The 20,803-nt window shown below is 40.0% G+C and overlaps 1 protein-coding gene across 8 annotated transcripts in view; it reads right to left on the bottom strand.

Annotated features, from left to right (window-relative positions):
* pfkpa (phosphofructokinase, platelet a) overlaps positions 1 to 20,162 on the bottom strand; it is a 30,341-nt gene extending 10,179 nt beyond the window's left edge. For 2 of the 8 annotated variants that reach the window (XM_030122922.1, XM_030122915.1), the window contains exons 1-17: positions 20,069 to 20,162; positions 16,254 to 16,327; positions 15,534 to 15,611; positions 14,577 to 14,766; positions 14,160 to 14,325; positions 13,863 to 13,907; positions 13,653 to 13,761; positions 12,910 to 13,005; positions 12,062 to 12,154; positions 10,401 to 10,526; positions 9,772 to 9,836; positions 9,434 to 9,503; positions 6,596 to 6,742; positions 5,406 to 5,476; positions 5,052 to 5,139; positions 2,218 to 2,370; positions 145 to 309 (exon numbers count right to left, since the gene is read on the bottom strand). In XM_030122922.1, coding sequence (XP_029978782.1) covers positions 145 to 309; positions 2,218 to 2,370; positions 5,052 to 5,139; positions 5,406 to 5,476; positions 6,596 to 6,742; positions 9,434 to 9,503; positions 9,772 to 9,836; positions 10,401 to 10,526; positions 12,062 to 12,154; positions 12,910 to 13,005; positions 13,653 to 13,761; positions 13,863 to 13,907; positions 14,160 to 14,325; positions 14,577 to 14,766; positions 15,534 to 15,611; positions 16,254 to 16,327; positions 20,069 to 20,162 — 1,830 coding nt within the window. Of the gene's footprint in view, positions 1 to 144; positions 310 to 2,217; positions 2,371 to 4,231; positions 4,385 to 5,051; positions 5,140 to 5,405; positions 5,477 to 6,595; positions 6,743 to 9,433; positions 9,504 to 9,771; positions 9,837 to 10,400; positions 10,527 to 12,061; positions 12,155 to 12,909; positions 13,006 to 13,329; positions 13,426 to 13,652; positions 13,762 to 13,862; positions 13,908 to 14,159; positions 14,326 to 14,576; positions 14,767 to 15,533; positions 15,612 to 16,253; positions 16,328 to 20,068 lie in introns of all 8 variants that reach the window. The other 6 variants (XM_030122921.1, XM_030122917.1, XM_030122918.1 and 3 more) reach the window with 3 other exon arrangements.
* Positions 20,163 to 20,803: the final 641 nt, after the last annotated feature.

Here is a 20,803-nt window from a genome sequence, read left to right on the forward strand (position 1 = left end):
TTTGCAGCACCTGGAGGGTTCAAACTCAAACTTTATGAACTATTAGGGTCCAAATACACAAATAAATGAACCACAGACAAATAAAAGTGGGTTTAGCAAAATATGACCGTTTTAATGCAGGAGTACATGTGTATGATGTGTCACCTGCAGGTCTCTGATGTCAAACGGCTCCTCGTAAATGTAAGCGGCATCGGCGCCAGCGGCCAGGCCTCCGACACTGGCCAGGTATCCACAGTAACCCCCCATGGTCTCGATGATGAACACGCGCCTCTTCGTTCCACTGGCAGACTGCTTGATGCGATCGCAAGTCTGGAACATGCAAAAGGCTCACAATGTAAGTCACATTAACAATTATTCACTTAATAACTGTCGAGCTGGTGTATGCTGGCAAATTTACAGTTTAAGTAGGGCTAGGCAATATACACAAATAATTAAAATTATTTTGATTTTAATATTTTTTTCTCCATCTATATGAACTCAACACTTAACATGATTCATTAATATCTTTCTTTACTGAAACTATGTTGTATATGTGTAGAAATAATGAGCAATAACAAATCTGCACTTGCAAATGTGTCACTACACACCAACGTTAAACCTCAGAGATCTCGAACACCTTTTATACCACATGACATGCACTGGTTCATTTAGTTTTTCTAAATTTTAGTGTTTTAGTCAACGTCAGGGGTCCATCATTATCTAATTCTGGTTTGTTTTTGCATTTGCGTTATCTGAGAATGAATGAATTTACCAAAAATTAAGAAAAAATGCTGTGAAAAAATTTATTCTGCTGTGTGACTCGACCAGAAGCTTTAGGAAGTGTCTTTTTTTCTTATTTAGAAAGTTAAACAAAGATGTTTGACACTTTCACATTAATTTTCATGTACATCTAACCATTTCTAAACAAGTTACAGGCATTTATTTACTCAAATGAGGAAATAACTCTGAACTGATGCTAATGCTTAACCTTTCCTAAATGCTTTATCACTATTTATTATATCATCCACTGTGTTTTGCATTTTTCAATAAAAATCAGGTGTTTTCCTATATTTAATTAACTGATCATATAGATGTTTATAAAGGCTCAGAGTAAATTAAAAGGTTATAATATGACAACAGAGAAAACTGAAGAAAAAATGACTTTTCAGCTAAATATATCATTAACTGAGCATAAAAAACAAGCATCTACAACCACTGTCACTGATCAAACTGCATGGGTTTTACTGGTGAATCAGTGTTGTAGAAGATAAAGATGTAGAAGGTGTTTTCACGTTCGCTACGGAGCCTCTGAACGTCCAAATGGGTCATATCTGATGACTACAAAAAGATGACAAACTGTATTTTACCTCAATTATTAACATGTATTGATAAAATTAGTGGATCAAAGTTATTAGTCATTTTATTTAAACAGATTCACTGAAGAACCTCTTTACCATAATGAGACACAGCACTGGAAATCTGAGAAACTTTTCCCTACTTTCTAAAGCATGTAGTTTGGATTAATAATTGAAAAGTTAGCAAAAGAAGGTGTTCACGGTCTCTGAAGGCTAAATAAAGTAACCGCTGATGGGCTGTAACTGCAGATAAATAGTCACAATTAATATATTGCAACCAAAAAGACTGCAGAGGGAGTAATAATTCCAATTTCTCATAATTTTCCAGCAAAAACTCAGTGAAAATGAACGTGATATATTGCCCGGCCATAATTTTAAGCTACATCCATTCAAGTCTAGTAAGTAATACATTAACACATTACATTCCACATAAAGAAAACAACATCCATTTACATTCCAGCATGCTTTGGGATCAACTGTTAAACAATTCAGGCAAACTGAAGCTAAAATGTTGTTTCACCAAATAGACTGGAGCCCTGCATAAGGATGAGAAAACACATAAAATGGTAAACTTTACATATAATTTAGAATTTGAATAATGAACACTTGGTGGAAAGCATAATTAGAGAGGGAAATTTTCTTTTCTGTCTGAACTGAAGCACATTTATACATATTTGAGCACCAAGGTCAAGCTTTTAATAATCCAATGTTGATAAACTATTCAAAATCAAGTACAAAGTTATGCAGGTTTTTAGATGCAGTGTTTAAAGTTTATTCATTCAGCTGGAATTTAAATCAGGTTAAGGTCAGAGTGAGGGCTGAAACTTGCTACCATGTGTAATTTTCATCCTCTTTGCATTAGTATCTGAACAAGCTGCCTTACCTCTACGATGGCATTGAGGGCCGTGTCTGCCCCAATACTTAGATCTGTGCCAGGTACATTGTTACTTATGGTGGCAGGCAGCATACCCATCGGGATGCAAAACTCCTCATAGGTAGCGCGAGCATCATACAGCTGCAGCAGACTCTCAAGTGCCTGAAGCGGCAGTATATAAAAATGCATTAGAGCCGCCGAAGGCTGGCCGCTGAGAGAGACGTGAATCTCCCCCAGTTTGCTAGAGCGTATCCTGCCATTCCGGCTTTCTCCGTGTGATAGCTGCTATGGCTTCCCTTTGGCAGAACGAACGGGAGGAAAGAAGTGCGAATAAAGACATGGAGAAAGAAGTGAGAAAGAAGGGGAAAAAAATGGGGGAAATTAAAAAGAAAATGTACTAGACTGGAGAAATAAAATGTGTAAAAAAGTGTTGCTGGATGTAATAGAAAAAGGAAAGATGAGGATATCTGTGAGCGTTGGTAGCTCATTGCAGAGGGCGAGGAGTGGCAAGCCTTCGCAGAACATGACAAAATATGCTGTGGAAGGTTTGATGCAGGCAGAACAAGCACTGATCACATCTGTATGCCCAGAAGGATGAAGATGAAATGAAGAGGATGATAGTCAAGCCAAGATTTGGGCTCAGATACCTGCTTCTGTCTATTCACTCTAATTCATTATGCTTTATATGTTTATTAGCTTTGCATAATGCTTTAGGTAAAATAGGCACGGCATTAAATGTGCCATTTCGGACAAGCATTATGGAATAACATTGTTGCACAAGCTCAAAACCTATTTTGCAGGCGGTAGGTTTGTGTCGTGTAGCTGTGTGTGTGAGCTTTATCTATAACGTCACACGTGCATGCTAACACGTCAACCACTCATCTTCATGTTAAGACGTGGGTGAACACAAACACACATCAGCAAAGGGCAGGCAGAGCAAACATGGCGGTCACCACACTTGTGCATCCCACAGCATGCCTCCATGTTGTCACTCACTTACTTACCTGCTTTGGAAGGGAGGGTCGCTACTCTGTATTGGGTTTTATGTTTACCAGTCGAGCCTTACAGCGCAGGCACTGTTTTGGATTTGGAATGTACTTCCAGATGTGAAAGATGCTCACAGTTCAGCTCACAGGATGAATTTGCAACTTAACTTTGACAGTCGAGTTGTATTGATCATAAAGTTAAATGCTGTATTTTTCAGTTCCAGATGCCTTTTACAAAATGTTTTGTGCCTTTTTAGATCCATTACGATCTGTAAGTTGTAATGTACACTACCAGTCAAAAGTTTGGACTCACCTTCTCATTTAAATAGGCCAACAAGTGCTCAGCATCACTTGGAAGTCCTTCAAGACTTTTGGAAAACATTTCGGGTGCCTACTTCATGAAGCTCGTCGAGAGAATGCCAAGAATGTGCAAAGCAGTAATAAAAGCAAAATGTGGCTATTTTGAAGAATCTAAAGCATAAAACATGCTTTGAGTTATGCCACACTTTTTTTGACTACATAATTCCATTGTTCATTCATAGTTTTGATGCCTTCAGTGTGAATCTACAATGTAAATAGTCATGAAAATAAAGAAAAACCAGATGATCCTTAACTTTTGACTGGTAGTGTATATATGTGTAAATGATAAACTGAGGCATAATATTGTTAAAATTGACTTGTTTTTCTAAATGAAATTTCAGGTTCATGAATTTTCTTATTCACATTTTTTATTTAAGCATACTTTGTAAAGATTAACATGTTCATACTTTTTGCACTGAAACACAGAAAAAAAATTGTAGTTGTTATTTATAAGTTATTAATTGATTTGAGGTCAGTCTCGCTGAATGTGGCCCCTTGACACATACGATCAGTGCTACTGAGGCTAAGGTGACTGGTAAAATAACTGAGTGAGCGGATTCTCCCTTCTTGAAATGTGATTGGTTGGCTCACTTTGTAACGAGGAGCTCGTCTGAAGCCTCTGCTTGTGTTGCGTTCTATTTCTCTTTATATTTCTGGTCGCCAGGCCCATCACTTACAGTAGTGATGGCGTTCAAAGCCGTGTCGGCGCCAATGCTGAGGTCTGAACCCGGCACATTGTTGGAGACAGTGGCTGGGACCATGACCATGGGCACACAGAGCTCGTCATATTTCCCGCGCGCCGTTAACAATTCCAGCAGTGACAGGAAGGCCTGCAGGGCAGAGCCAAGGGCTTTAGTGTCTGCAGGGTTGGAAACTGGTAGTGTGGTTTGGTGGAGTGGTGCTACTTGCCACAGGGGAGGAAAAGACATAAGTGGAGGGTGCCAAGGGGAGGAGCCAGGTCTATCACAACGGACAGCAGCGAAACAGACAGGTACCACTCTACACACACTGAACATACATCCTTACAGAACTCATTTCCTTGCATACATCACAGGAAAGTTAAAGCTGGTGAGCATCTAAACAGGATTGCGTGAAATGGCTGGAGAAAGGCAGGTGTTTTCTATTTTCAATATGGACTCAGAGAGCATAGATTCAGAGAAATGACAAATAAATGCAGCTACTTTGACAAAGATTAGCTTTTTGTCTTGTGTGCATGACAACATATGGAAGGATAAGGTGACTGAGTAGGATTAGACTGATGAAAAGAATCAACGTTAAAGTGTTAAATGTAAAATACATATGAACAGCTGGCTATATGATTAGCAAAAATCATCCATTTTAATTGCATAAGAAAAATAGCACTTTCAACCATTAAGAAATACAGTATCAGTAGTAAAGATATTAGATTTTTAGCTTTTGGATGAAATTAATGATGAAGATGCAGCTCTAAATTAATTTATCTTATATACATAAAATAAGAAGAAGTTCCAAACGTACCTCAAATCCACCAATAACTAGAAGTGCATTTATGTTGTGCTTTCTCATCTGATCTGCAATTTTGTCAACGTGCTTTGCAGGAAGTGTTCTGAGGAAAACAGAAACATACAAAAAAAAAAAAAAAAAAACACAACAAAACATTAATTTACTCACTAGCTTTTGTTAGTTGCAGGTTATACATTTCATGTGACCACATTAGCTAAATCTCCATGACAACACTGATGTCATCTGTATTAAATCCACCCACTGAGACAAATTTTCTTTCTTTCTTTCTTTCTTTCTTTCTTTCTTTCTCCTTACAGCTTAATGTTCCTTACCAGCTGCTTGCTTATGAAATACGTATTAAACGTGTACCTTTTAGTTCCCAGCAGAGATCCACCCTGTCCCGTCCATCCTCCCACATCAGCCCATTTAATCTCCTTAATCTAAGGAAACAAAACAGAAACACACACAAACAGTAAGTGTCTTATTGGAGCAACAAAGTACATTCTGAGCAAAATGAATATTAACGTGTCCTTTGCTTTGTATTGTTTCTCTCCCGCTCATTCATTACAAACCTATTTCTCCATTCAAAACCCTCTTGCTTTGCAGTATATTTTCTGTCCTTGGGTTCTCAGTGCAAAGATTCAAAGGAGATTTAATTTTCCACATACATTGTTATATTGTAGACAAACTGCTCCAGTGAAATCAAGAAGGCGTGTAGCAGAAACTCCCAGAGCACTGAAGTATTGAAACCCATTACTGCGATGGTCTAATCTGCTTTGGGTCAGTTGGTGGATCCTGATTTTTTTTTTTTTTTTTTAACCAAAGACCGGACAGGATGTTTAGATTTAATTAGATTCAGATAAAATGTCAGATAATTCACAAATGAGAGAAAAGTCCTTTTTATCAACTGGAAAACAACAGGTTGAGGTGAAATAAGTGCATGGAACCAGTTTTACAAGTTGTCAAACAGGAACAAGCCACATCTCAGATTACATCCTGGACAAACAACTCAGGTTTCGACTTTCCACATTGAGACCTACCGCCTGCTTTTACTGCTATTACGTTATTAAACAGCCTGCACTCCCACAATAGTAAGATCAGGTCGAAAAAATCCATTACACAACTAATTATTCCTCAGATGTGTATTCTAACCCACCACAAGCTGTATTTGAGGGTTCTGTTGCCCTCTGTCAGATTATCGCGGTACTGCATCATCTTTGTCTGAGCAGAGCAGAGGAGGATGAGTCAGTGTGGGGAATTGGTTTACATTAATCTGGACAGATTATCCCCTGGCTTTTGCTGATTTTCTCTTCTGTCAAGAGCTAACAGTGATTGTACACTGTCTGCCTCTCATCAAGCTAAGCCAATTCTCTTCAACTGACAAAATTACCCAACTACACACAAATTTAATTAAGTTGTTAGGTCCGATAATCTACCGCTAATATGAAATGTATTTATTATAATGACTGTTATTAATAGGAACGTTTCTAAGGTATTAAAATATAACCCATCTACTGTATGCACATCCTACTGACATCCCATGGTACCAGTGCACTCACCTGTCCTTTACAGAAGCCTTCAAAGCCATCATTGACAGCGAACATCTTATGCCCCTCAGAAATGCCCACTCGGACAGCTGAACGGACGGCTGCATTCATGCCAGCTGCAGGCGCGCCCACATTCAACACTGCCACGTTGAAGTTACTCTGAGGATGTAGAATACACAACAAGAAAGTAAGCAATACTAGTGACATAGGAAACATTAAAGCAAATAGGCCTCACATGATATAGATTTTGGAAATATGTGAACTGTTACAACAAAAACAAGGATGTAAGATCATCTGTGGTTTCATAGAAAAGAGGTGTAACAAGGTCTTACAAAAAACATTTGTAGTGTAAATGGCAAAACCTGGAATAAATCCAAACCTTAATTTCCCATCAGAGCAAAAAAGTTCTGACTCATTTTTAAGGTCTTCCATTGATCATCAAGCCTCATTCCAAAACACAAACATTTCTTTCAACACGTAAAAAGTTCCTATAAGAGCCGTGCATCTTCATTATTTCCATTTAAACTGAAATATTCTATATAAACAAATGATTTAACCCACTTCTGTAGCTAACGTTTCATTCACTCCTATACTTGCTTTGATAATTTGGCTCTTGCAAGTAGCAAGTCAAAAAGTACAAAAAACAAGAGCCAGCTCCAAATAACCAATATCTGACAATTATTTAAGTTCTTTCACAATGCATTTACTAGAAACACAACTGGATGAAAAAACAGAAAATCAACAATTGGAATAAAAATCAACTAAAAGTGTTTGTTCTGTTGCTGATACTGTTCAGTGTTATTGAGCTTTATAAAAACTGAAGATTTAAGTGAATAATGAATAACAACAAGAGGTTAAGAGTATATCAAAGGCTTATCTACCATTAATTTTGACTGTTTAATGATTATAATGTCAGGTTCAGGAATCTCAAACAGAGTACTGCATGTTACAGTTGATAGAGGACAGCTGATTTGCTCTACAGAGAGTGAATCAATAACTGGTTTGTGGTCTGCTCTTGAATGCATGCTGAGCCCACCGTGGCCATTATCAACCCTTAGGCCAGCTCCGCAGCGTGGAGTCTAGCATGCTGCCTCTACACATCACTGAGCTTCAGTTTGAGCTGCCTCCTTTGGAGAAACAGCAGCAGGCTCTGACAGCTCGTGGTAGGGTTGAACAAGTCATCCCTCAGCGGGGAGCCGAGTGTCATCTGATATCACTGCATAACAACACCTGTGCCTCATGGGAAGCCATCAGTATCAACTATAATTCACGATGAATATGAGTAACACAGCAGGCAGGTACAAACTGTTCATTAACTGGCCATAATGATAAGTTAATGTAATAGCAGTAATGAAATCAGACCATCCCTGATGGATGTTTACAAGACCCAAGTGTCAACACGTGCAATGCAACTGTTTGGAGTAGGAGGAATCATTTTAGGAATGCACCGATCTGACTTTTTCAGGTCTGATGCCGATACCGATGATGGGACCTTGCGTATCAGTCGATACTCAATCATTGCAGGGTTCCTACACATTTGAAATTTCAAAATTCCACACTTTTTTCCAGACCCTAATTTCCAGATATCTTGGTAAGAAAATTCCAACCAGCCAACCAGTCTTTGCATTTGGGATTTATGAGTCGTCAGAGAATTTACATCTACCTATTATGAGTTCTGCCTACAATCATACAAGGCATGTTGAACAGCTCGCTCATGAACAGGGTGTGGACATCACCTGTCTGTCGAAGCAGCAGTGAAACCTGACGACACCTGGGCGGGCCTTAAAATGGGTTGGAAGAGGATAAGAGCAGAAAGCTGGGCATTCAACTTATCAATCTGCCCAAATGTTTTCTAGGACACATAGCCTACTGTATGGGCTCTCACACAAACATTTTAGCTGCTCTAGCAAGCGCCTTAAAAAAACAGATCGATCCATTTCTTTTTTTAAGATATTCATAATTTTATGTTTTAGAAAATAGAACAGTGGTGACAGTCTTGGAAACATGAATATTTTTCCATACATTTGTTTCCATTTTCCATACTTCTCCAGACCTGGAAATTTATAAAATCAATTCCATACTTTTCCATACTTGTGTAGGAACCCTGTCATAGTTAATTTAGAGCAGAGGTTCTCAACCATGGGGGGACATGGCGGGGGTCATGAGTGACATCATCGTGCCTGTGTGTTAGCGACTACTGTTGTACATCACAACAGTATAAATCACTTGGCATCGGACCCCCAGTCGCAAATTTGTTTTCGGGGGGCAGCTGGTAGTCAATGATAAGGTGAGTGGAGCACACTTTCACTTTCTCACAGCTTCATCTACAGAGGTATATAACCCACCACATCCTCCACGTACAGGTCCATCGTTTTACTTTTAGAATTATGTTCGACATACTTGACGAAGCCTGTGTCACAAAAATTTAAAGGGGAAGGACCGGTCTTACGGATCAGTTGCTATTACCGATCCCCGATCCAGCTACAATGTTGACCGATATCAGATCCTAATATTGGATTGGTACAACCTTAAATCATTTACACAGCAAGTGAGGCATAGTTTCAAGAGTTTTGTCTGAAAATAGCAGCTGCAGTGTATCATTGCTGTCTCCAGGCCTGAAGCAGCTGAGTCATTGTTTGTGGGTAGATTCTACAGGCCACATGCTAAAAATTCAAACATCTTAGTGAGTCAGAGAGGCTGTTTCAGCTGTCCAGACATGGTGGGGTTTGCTATCAGTGGAAATAAGAAGTCCTGCTTAGTGTGTGTCTGTGTGCGTTCCAGGTATGTTTCAGGAAGCTGGTGACACTATAAAGTACCAGATAAATGTCATGATGTCAGGAGGTGACTTACAATTGGCAGTTCAGACTCTGGTTTCCGATGAGCCAGCAGTTTATATGTCTTCAGGTTGTTTTCAAAACTCCTGCAATAAAACATGGACAGCATTTTCAAACAAACACCTTCAGGGCGAACTCCCGCAAAATCAATCAAAATTGAAGGTTGCATTTTGACATGTACATGAATTTAGTTTCCCAGTTTGACTCGTGGTGATTGTTGGTTTTATCCTGCTATAAACAACAGGTAATCCACTTTCACCACTACACCTGTCTAAACTAAGCGCCATCAAACTGATCGTCTTGATCTGATGGTTGCGGTGTGTCGGATTGGTCCCAGCAGGCTGTCAGTCTTACCGGCCTCGAAGCTTAACTGCCTCCTCGAATCGTTTCTCGTCCATGGCTTTCTGGACCTCTTGAGTCTAAAGAGAAAAAAAAAATATTGTAGCTTTAAATTTCATACTTCTAACACTGCGTATGAAGGAGTGGGAGTTTAATAACTGCTGCATGTAAGACTACACACAAAGAACTAGAGAGGAGTAATCATTTCATCATGTAATACAGGCTGAAGTGAAAGTATCAGCTTTGCACAGAGTATAAGCAGAAGCAAGGCCATGCAACAAAGAGTCACTGTTGGTTTCTATGGAAATGAGCAGTTCTTCCATCATCAGTCTGCAGGCAGTCATTGCCAGCTCCGCCAAATGCTTTAGATAATCATTAATTAGACACAACTGCCTCTCAAACAATACAACTCTCTTGTGGACATGAGAGCCACTCCATGCCCAGTGGGCTGTGATGTTTGTCATCATTACTTAAGCCTCTGCAGTGGGTTCCCACTGACTCCTCTCTGAGTCTTACAGTCATTTTGAGTGGCTGGATGCGCTCTGTTGCTCCCATCTCTCTCAGCTTTTGTCTTTTGTAAATATGTGTGTGTGCGCTGATTGTGTGGCGGTCTTGGCCTGTTTCCATCCCAGTGCAGTACGTACCATCTGTACACACTCCATCAGAGGCAGGCGCACTGATTGGTTACCGCACAGAGAGACCACACAGGCTGGTGTGTTGGCGGTGGTCTCCAGAAGGGCGAGAACGGCCTCCACGCCCATACGGCTGGCCTGGGTGAACAAACACAGATTACACCGCATCAGCCTTGCTATCAAAACCACATTTGTTTCCCCTGTACACTCGCAATATTTTCTTTACCAACACGTCACATTCTAACTTTGGTTATCTCTCTGAGGTTTATTGCATTCATCTGTCTCTGTGGAATTTTATCAGTCTGTGGCGATGAGCAACCCCCCCCCCCCCCCCCCAAACACACACACATCGAATGACTGTGATGAACTACTTCACATGCTGAGCCATAAATCTGTTAAGGTGCTTATCCTAAAACCTGAGGCCATCTCACCGTACACCCAGAGGATTAAACTGGAAGTTCTCTTTAGACCTGGACAGGACCTTTGACACAGACCCATTAGCGTCCAGGAGAATATTAGATTATGAACAAAATTTCAGATACAAACAGCATTATGGTTCCTGATTTTCAGTGTGTAATAGCCTGTGTGCAATATGTCATTTTCAATTTCTCTCAAAGCTCTTAAAGGTAATTTTATCGAGGCCTCTTAATAAAAACAATGATAAAAGATGTAATACTAGATGATATCATGAAGTAGATGGGACTATCTTTCTAAAATGACTCGAGCGGAAATCATTTTTACAGACTGGGTAATCTATTAAAGTTTTATTACAAGTAGTGACATGTACTGATGTTATATCAGTCTAATGAAACGGCTGCAGGTAACATTAATTATTAACGAATGTGAATAAAGGAGGCTGTTGCACTGAATAAGATTACAGGTTTTGTCTTTTGTGAACAGTCAGAAGTAGGACTGGGTATCATGGCTTATTTTTTTAATCAATTTGATCAATTCTGAATCAACTGATCATGATTCAAGTTGATCTGATATCAATTCAGTATTGATTGATTGAGTCAGATTCATTTAGTGATACCAAAGTCCAATTTTGAGCTGTAACCTAATTATCTGACTTCCACAGCCATGCAACACGTCAATACTGGTATCAATATTGACATTAGAAAGGAAATAAATATGACATTTCAGCAGTAAATAGATTAATCTGCTCTTAAAAAATGAACAGGACAGAAACATTACCAGGTTTCTACAGTGGCTCAGAACGGACTTTTTCGTCACCTTTATTCTGTTTTATGGCTGGTGGCTTCTAGTGTTAAGGTGCATTACTATCACCTATGGCTGAGTGTGGATCCAAGTTAATATTCCTAGAACGACCGACCGACTTCTGTGACTCGCCTCAGAGAGCCTCCGCCCACCAGATAGTCCGGGCGGCCAGTTCCTCCACACTGCGGGTTTGAGTTTGAGGCCAAGAGGACCTCCCGCTGAAATGTTGTCCCCACCCTCCCTCCACATCCGTCCCACCCCAGAACCGTCGCAAACCAGATCGAGATGCCCCATCTCCCCCGGGGTCTCATCCACTATTACTCGATAACGTAAAAGAAATCGATTCAAAATTGAACAAATTGACTTTTTTACCCAGCCCTAGTCAAAAGCATGTATTATAATATAAATGAGCAAAACAACTAAAGTCACTGTCAATATAGAAATGTGGGACCTACCAGGATGCGATCAAAAGCAGATGGTGTCCCTCCTCTCTGCACATGTCCCAGAATTGTCACTCTTGTGTCAAAACCCAAGCACTTGACAACAAGCTAGGACAAAAAATGTACTTGGATTAAATTAAGCTGCAACAGGGTTTATTTCTGTATTTGTATGAAATACTGAATCAAATGCATATATTGATATTAATAGGTCTTACATGCAGGGTATCGGTAATAAATGATGTCAAGAATAGTCTGTAATATGATGTAAATACAAGTACAAACACACACACATAAGGACACATCACACTGAAACACAAACACAACAGAAAAGCTTAAGAGAAGGGGAAACGGCAAAGCACAAGCAAGCCATTCTAATTTTTCAGTCATGTTAGCACGGAGCTTGTAGCTTGTAGCTTATACCGGACATCACAAAGGATCCCAAGGATGTAAATTAAAGATACTCAGGGACTGAATGAGAAAAATATCTTGCATGTCTACCACCAAATGAGATGCGGTTAGTGCAGGGATGTGGCATAGTGTGATAAACCTTAAGAGCGAAATGTGAGTGTTAAATACACTAAATAATAAAGTGTGACAGTTATGTGCACATTTATATTTGCAAATGTGTCAAATGTCTCATTGTGATTTTAAGCCGATCAGGAACAGCAGTAGAAGTAGTACTGGTGAAAGCGGTTCTTACCAAACTAGCATGTGTGTCTGACAGAGCATTCCAGAAACACAGCAACAGAGTCAAAGCCACACCAGGGCAGCAGTACAGTAGTAGAGGTCATACAGGAGGGGGTCGAAACTGGTTTGGAAACAGTGGAACTGACCACACCTTTTACACAAACCTCTGTACTTACATTTTTAATATAGTCAGTAGTTATTGGCTTGTTGTTTTGATCAATCGCACCTTCTGCTACAATTATGATATTCAGCCTTTTCATTCCTGCTCGGTTCTACAGGGAGGGGTGGTGGAGAAACGACATGACAGAAAAACTGAGATTGTGGCTGTGACGTGGGCTTTCAGAAGCACGGGGGCCCCATGACAGGAACACATATCGCTTTGTAATAACCTGGATAGTATCAGGTACAAGCGCGTACAGCGTTATTTTTATCCAATCCGAAGCAAGGCTGGTTTTATTCCCACCGATCATCATGAAAAACACACTGCGGTGCAAACCCATCTATAATGCAGTATATTTAGGCTGTTTGTCATCCGATTCCCTCTTGTCAGGCCTCCATGCTTCTGGCTTCCCCTTTCTTTACACTCAAGTACTCACATCCTTGACAAGACTAGAGGTTATAGGCTTTCCATGTCTGTCAATGGCTCCCTCTGCAACTATGATTATGTTGAGTCTTGTGCCCCTGGAACGGGTCTAAATCATACAACAATAGCACATGTCCAAAGCAAAACAACAGTCAGATATTAGATATGTAGAGCTAAAGCGACGTCCTTAACAGAAGTCTTCTCTGATTCCCATGATTTTGCTTATTGTAGAACTTCAAGGAGAAAAATAGCACCATATGAAACATTATACAGTGTAGACATCGGTATATTTCACTTTTTATTATTTGCTGAGCTTAACATGTAAGATCATGTTACCGCAGACAGTTTTTGACACATCTTGTCCTCCCAGCCATCCTCTGGGGGCATCTCAGGGATCAGGACCCAGTCTGCACCGCAAGCCAGGGCGCTCACCAAGGCCAGGTACCTAATTATAGCGAAATAAAATCACATTTAGTATAGAAACGGAGCTGATAATGACAATTATTCTTATGAATGGGCTACTACTTTAATCAAATGTATTCTTACCCACAGTGTCTGCCCATCACCTCTAACACAAATGTCCTCTGGTGACTGAAAGATAAAAACATAAAATATAATGTAGCGGCGTGTTAAATAATACAGCGCGTCCTGGGTTACTTGAGAATATTCAGATATTTGAAAGATGATGCTGAAAGGAATACAAATGAAGCCCAGAAAAGCAATACACTTAGTGTTTGATTTCCCATGGAGGACTTTGAAATAACTGCATTATCCATGTTTTATTTGGTATTTTACAGTGTGTTATTGCCCAAAACATCACTAGCACAGCGACTGCCTGCCCACCTCTGTGCAGTTGTCATGATCGCGTCCACCACTTCAATTATTCTGTGCAGAGCCGAGTCAGTTCCAATTGTCATGTCAGTTCCGCAGAAGTCATTGTCAATAGAGCCGACCATCCCCACAATGTGAAGGGCTGAGTATTTCTGGACAGCGTCAGCTTCGATTGAGCCTGGAAGGAACAGTCAGTAATGGCTCAACCACTGCCTCCTATTTACACACTAATACAAACAGGCTTCTTTTATAGGTTGGATATGATATACTGCAGTGCTTTGATTTCAGACAGTGATGTCACTAATTTACAATTCATGCCTTCAAATTGTGATGCATATTCTATTTAACTCCATTCTGTTTCTGCCTCTGTTTCATTTCCATCAACAGACAGGAGAGGAAAAACCATGAAGATTGATCTTTCTTGAGTACCTTGTTCCACCAGCTCAGTGAGCAGTCCACTCCATTCCTCTCTGAAAAGGTTGGCGCCTGTCAAGCTGCCATCTCCACCAATCACGCAAAGGTTAGTGATGCCACGCTGTACCAGATTGAGAGCTGCCTTTAGGCGTCCTTCATGTGTGCGAAACTCTTTGCAGCGTGCGCTACCGATAACAGTCCCACCCTGACAAAAATGAGGCAGAAGAGGAAATATGATCAACCAAGTTTCCTTCTCTTTTCCCTATAATTACAGCTCACTGCTTACTATTAAATACTGTATTATTTATTGATACTTTGGGATATTATTAGGGCTAAAATAGGGTTTCTGCAGGTATCAGCAAGTCTAATTTAATGCCCTTTTTAATGCCACTTTAAACAAATTTAATGCCCATGTCCGACTGTAGATACAGTTTTATATATACATGACGGTTTACCCAGGTTCTGAATAGTTCCTCCTCCAATCACTTCTGCTGAAACTTGCACTTTCTCATTATTTGCTAATATTCCCTCTATTCTTTCGCCACAGTATGAGCACGCTCACAGCACGTAGCAGCTGGTGTTGTGACGGCCATAAGCAATAGCCAATTAAAGGGCTCCACCTGTCAATCATCACACTATACTTCCGATCAAATTATATTAAATGTTTATGTAATCAACATAAATTGTGAATAACAATGCTTTTTTTAACATCAAGTGTATTTAATGCTTTTTAATGCCATTTAAGGCCTTAATATTCACAAAATCTATTTAATTACTTGTAATGCTTTTTAATGACCCACGGAAACCCTGTAAAAGCTGTAGACAGAAATCCTGCTTCCTCCTGTTTTAGAGACATTAGCTAGAACAAACCTCTGAAAGCAACAAAAGTAGCTGCATTAGTGTTTTACTCCTCAGTCTGGAAAGAGCTGCAGTAATTGTATTACGTGGAATGTTGCCATTATAAATACTCACCACTTGCAGCATGCTGGAGACACTTTCCCATGTGGCTTCCCTTATATTCTCCCCACCATCCACCATACCCTGATATCCCTGAGAGACAAAAGAAAAGCATCTTAGCAAATAAACACCGCAGCTTTCCAAACAAACAAACGTTCCTTGCAGCTACAAGCAAATAGTAACAGCTGGAGGGGTGTGCACTCCAACCTAGAGGCCTCAAGCCATTACTGTTGGTGATTATGTGATTGTAACTCTAAAGAATGAGATATTTGGAGCAGTTTTTAGGTTTGTGCATCCATGCTGAACCAGCAGAGAGCACACACACAACACTGCGGTACCTGAGTGGGAGGGGAGGTCATGAGTCATCTGCTAAAGCCTCGAGTCAGTTATGTAATGAGACACTTAATGAAAAGGACTGTCGCATGCACAGATGTACTGGCATCATATGATGAACGGCGATCGGCAGCGCCGACCGCAACAAAGCCTTTACGGCATCTGCTGTACAAGTACAAACACACCAAATATTTAATAATCTGTTGGTGTCCACATTCCCTGCCTCTGCTGTGTTTACATAATGATACAGACCAACACATGAAGATAAGATTTTGGCTGCAAAATATGCTTTTTTCTGTTGTAACCTCACTACAATGTGGTAGTGAATTGCAAAATGTGGCAGGAAATGACTGCAACGTGACTCAGCTGGACAGTGTTCAGATGCAACTGGTTAAGACTCACCTCATGAATGAAATAAACTTTTGCTCCCACGTATAGTCCCATTCGTACCACAGCACGCACAGCAGCATTCATCCCTGAAAAAAAGAATATTATTTAATAAAGTAATTCAGTCTAAACAATAGCAGTACAAAAAGGGGGTATATTCAAGGTTCAAAGTTCAATTTATGGTTATACAAAAAATGTGGGAAACAAAAATCATTACCCAGGTCCAGCAGCGTACATAATAAGTAACTTACAGCTAAAAACAGATCCTATTAATAAATAACACAAGCCTATTATTGAAATCGATCTCATAGTTAAAACGGAGCAATATTGACTCCGTTGCGGCATTCACAGTCTCAGCAGTAAGATAAAGAGGACAGACTTCATGTCAGAGTTCATCAGTCTCACACAGGGTTCCTACAGGTGAAATTTATGACTTTTTAAGACCACTTAGAAGAGAATTTAATGCCCATTTCACAGCCATAATGGCAAAAATTTGTGGCTCCTAGAATTTAGGAAAATGTATTTATTTACTCCATCGCTTTATTCCCACCATTCTGAGTCATTTATCATATCAAATTTAATACCTTTTAAAGACTTTTTAAGGTATTAAAGATAGATTTGTAAATTCAACACTTTTAAAACTTTTTAAGACCTTGCAGGAACCTGCTCACAGCCTTGGGGTAAAAGCTGCACTTTCACTTTATTTTGTTGTTGCATAAAATAATTCAAGAGCATCTCTTGCCAAATCAACAAGTGCACTCCAGTTCATGTAGCTATTTAAGCTATCAACTCATTAGCAGTGTGTCATCAATGTCTACATCATGACAATAAATGCAGGCTGTGTACATTACTCACTTAAGTCCCAGTATCAGTAACAGTATAAATATAAATATGCAGCAGCAGGCATTTGTTTCAGTCCTATTACTTTAATATTGTCTTAAATGTATGCCTTGTGTATTCATGACGATTCATGATTGTTTAAGCCCTGGATATCTGTGTTTATACTGTCTATCTGTGACTTAGGCCAAATTTTTGTCTCACCACACTACACTGCCATTTTAGGTCAAGAGGGTTTGTAGCTCCTCCTACAGGAACATAGTGTCTCTGTAGTCGGTCCAAGTGAACTCACTACCCAATGCTGTTCTCTGACTTGAATGCTAATAGAATGTTGGTTTAAACACTGAAAGTAGCATAATAGCTAATGTTTTACCCACACTAGGCTGACAGAAACTTGGCTGACTGAAAGAGATATAAACAACAGAAGAAAGGACTGGATTTCCTTTCTCTACCTGAATGGCGAACATTACTTGGCAGTCACACAGTGCTGTAACTAAGCAGTTAAAGGGTTTTGGTTGATAAAACAGTAAAGCAGCATAAGAGAGGAGAGAAAATGAAAAGACAGTCTGTGAAAATGTTCTTATTTTTTCTCAATACTGAAGTAAAAGAACATGAACATCCGAGAACATCCATAAGCAGCAGACAATGATTACAGAGCCACTGCAGCCGCTCGCCCATGACCTGCTGTCTTCTTACATAACTGTGTTTAAATGAACAGTCTGGCTTAATCACATCTACTGAAGACACAAGAGATTTAGACCTCGACAACCAGGAAACAGCAGAACGAGAAAGGCATTTAAAAATGAAAGTTGATTAAAGACACGGATGGTTTATTCTTTTAAGCAGACACTTAAATGTCTTCACCAAAGCAGGCAGTCATCGCATTTCTGGCCTTCTCATTCTGCATGACTGACACTATTTCATGTAAACTGAGTGAAAGGAAAAGACAAGGCCTCACAAAGCCCTCTGACACTGATGTTCAGCTCCTGTCATGCATGCCACTGCCTCATTGGCTATAGGTTGGTTCTGGGGCCAGCTACATGCTTTGATTCTGCATGTGTGCATGGCATGCACGGGTGTACGCTCACAGTGAAGGCTCATAATTAAGCCACACAAACTGAAGTTTATATACATGTTCTATGCCAAGATTTACTTGCTTGACATTTAAAACATGCAGAAAACTACAGCGCTGTTTCTGTGGGGAAGTGCAACAAGTAGAGAAGCAAAACTGAAATCAACATTTAATGGTTAACCATCATATGAATCTAAGTATGAATGACCCAGTATCGATAGACAGAAACTGAAGATTGGTCTACTATGAGGTTTACCTTTTCCTGTGTAAATCTTGAGCTTTAAACCTGTTAGCACTGGCATATGTTCATCATATTGAATGTAAGCCATTACTTAATGGGGTAAATTCTTGATGTAAACCTTAATATTTGCGGTAATGCCCCAAGCTCTAAAAATGTCCTTTGCATCCAAACAAAATCAATACTGTCAAAAATACTGAAATATCCCTAAAAATCATGCATAAGTGATGTGCACGATGAACATAATTTCTGAACATGTAAAGGTTAAATCTGGGTCTTGACATCATCACTGGTTTCTTGAATCAGTTTAATTTGATGGAATTTCTGATTGAATGCACAGATGCACATGTTCTGTTTCATCTATTAAGTACATTTATTAATTTCCCACATAAAAACCCGATTTTAACTCAAGCTTTTCCAGCTTTAATGCATCTACTCATTTAAAATGTGTTAACTTTTGATCCACTAATCCTGTCATTACATTCAGGTAAAATGCAGTTTCTTAGTATTTCATCATCATCAACTATGACTCATTTGGATGTTGAAAGGTTTCATAGTGAACGTGGAAACATGTAATCTTCTGTAACATTACTTCAATCATAAAAACCCATGTAGTTTGTAAAATAACAGTGGTTGTAGACACTCGTTTTAATCTTCAGTTAATTATATATTTTGCAGAGAAAGTCAATTTTTGCTCGGTTTTCTCTGTTTTGTTATAACCTTTGAATTTACTCTGAGCTTTTAAGATCATTAACATGATCAGTAAATTAAACACAGAAAAATACCTGCTTTTTACAGAAAAACACACAATGATATAAACAACACAGGAAAGATTAGATGTGGAAGTCACTGCAGAGAATGATTGTTGAGACTTATTCTATTGCAGCTGACAAACAGTTGACGTTACAGTTCTTTCCATCAGTAAAAACCATTCGTTCTCGGTAGATGTTCTCTGATCTTTGCTGAGCTCTTTGCACTTGCACGGTATGACAGTAAAGAGCTTCTGTCGAATAAAGAGACGAGCCGGTGATCATGTGACCAGGGTTTCCTCTCTGACGCAAAGGCCAATGAGAAAGACGCACCGGGGATGTATGCGGCTCATCACGTACACAGGATACAGGCATCCCACCACCGGCCCACACCACACACTAACTGGCCTTAGCACTCAACATCTTAACTAACTAAATATTAACATGTGACAAATATAACTGTGTAGTTGTTGGCAGTGTGTTGTCAGTTCCGGTTTATCAGCAGTGCAGTTGATATCAGTATAACGACGCATCTCATCATCATTTAGAGTAATAATAGTAAATCAAGTGGCCGTAAAGACTTCATTTAGGTCTGACTGTGAGGCCTGTGGAAGGAAAAAGCACGATGTGGCTCGACCTTGACAACCTATGCGGCGACAAAAGAGATCACCAAATCAATGACGGAGGATGCTGTTAGCTTGTTAGCAGGATGTGTCAAGTTAGCATGCTAACAGGCGGGCTCGCGCATCATATCACAACCGTTCACTGTACATTTTGTACCTGCGTAATTCGCCGCTTTTCGCTTAATGTAAAACAGTCTCCGCTTTGACTGACAGTAAATCATCATATATTCGAAGTCGGGTATTCTCGCCCTCTATAGGCCTGTCCACACTGATACAATGATTGCTCCATATCTGTGAAACTGATCATTTACCTTGAGCATCACCGCCGCTCGTGAGCACCGCGATGGCTTTCCCTGCTCCCGACAGGTTCTCAAAGAAAATTTTCTTGCTATCCGGCTGCGCCATTTTCGCAACACTTAATCGATGTTTTAGTCCAATTGAGTACAATAACACACTAGGCCCGCAGCCGTGTTAAAATTGTACTGAAATGATGAAGGGCAACGGCCGTCCGCCCCCTCCCCGTATGTGTGCCCGCTAGGTTCTCCTTCTCCCTGTTCCGCATCTATTGGTCGATTTGCATAGATCGGAACGAAGGGTGATTGACACAAGAACAGACCAATAGAGTCTCGCTAATTCAGCCTTGTAGCCAATGAGAGGATTCGCATCTGACACTAGGGCGGGGCAGATTCCGGTATGGATGGTAGTTCCCAGGGATAGCCTCAGTTTGTGTGTTGTATACACTGCAAAATGCAATTACGTTTATTTTGCTGAGTTCTTGTTGCGCAGCGCTTTTCTGTCTCCTGGATGCAGGCCATGTGCCATAACTTAAATGGAACACTTCTTTTCTTGAATCTAATTTGATTTCTTGACCTCAGAGTTGACCTTAAGTCTTATGTAACCAGCTACATACAGGCTGCTATAAAATGTTGCACATCATTGGCGGCACCAAGGGGGGGCATGGGGGGCAAATGCCCCCCCCAGTTGCCCCCCCCACCCCCCAGATTTGGGCAAATCTTTGGGACAATTCAGACAATGAAGAAATATGA

The sequence above is a fragment of the Sphaeramia orbicularis genome, chromosome 20 (genome assembly GCF_902148855.1).
Source record: "Sphaeramia orbicularis chromosome 20, fSphaOr1.1, whole genome shotgun sequence".
NCBI lineage: Eukaryota > Metazoa > Chordata > Actinopteri > Kurtiformes > Apogonidae > Sphaeramia > Sphaeramia orbicularis.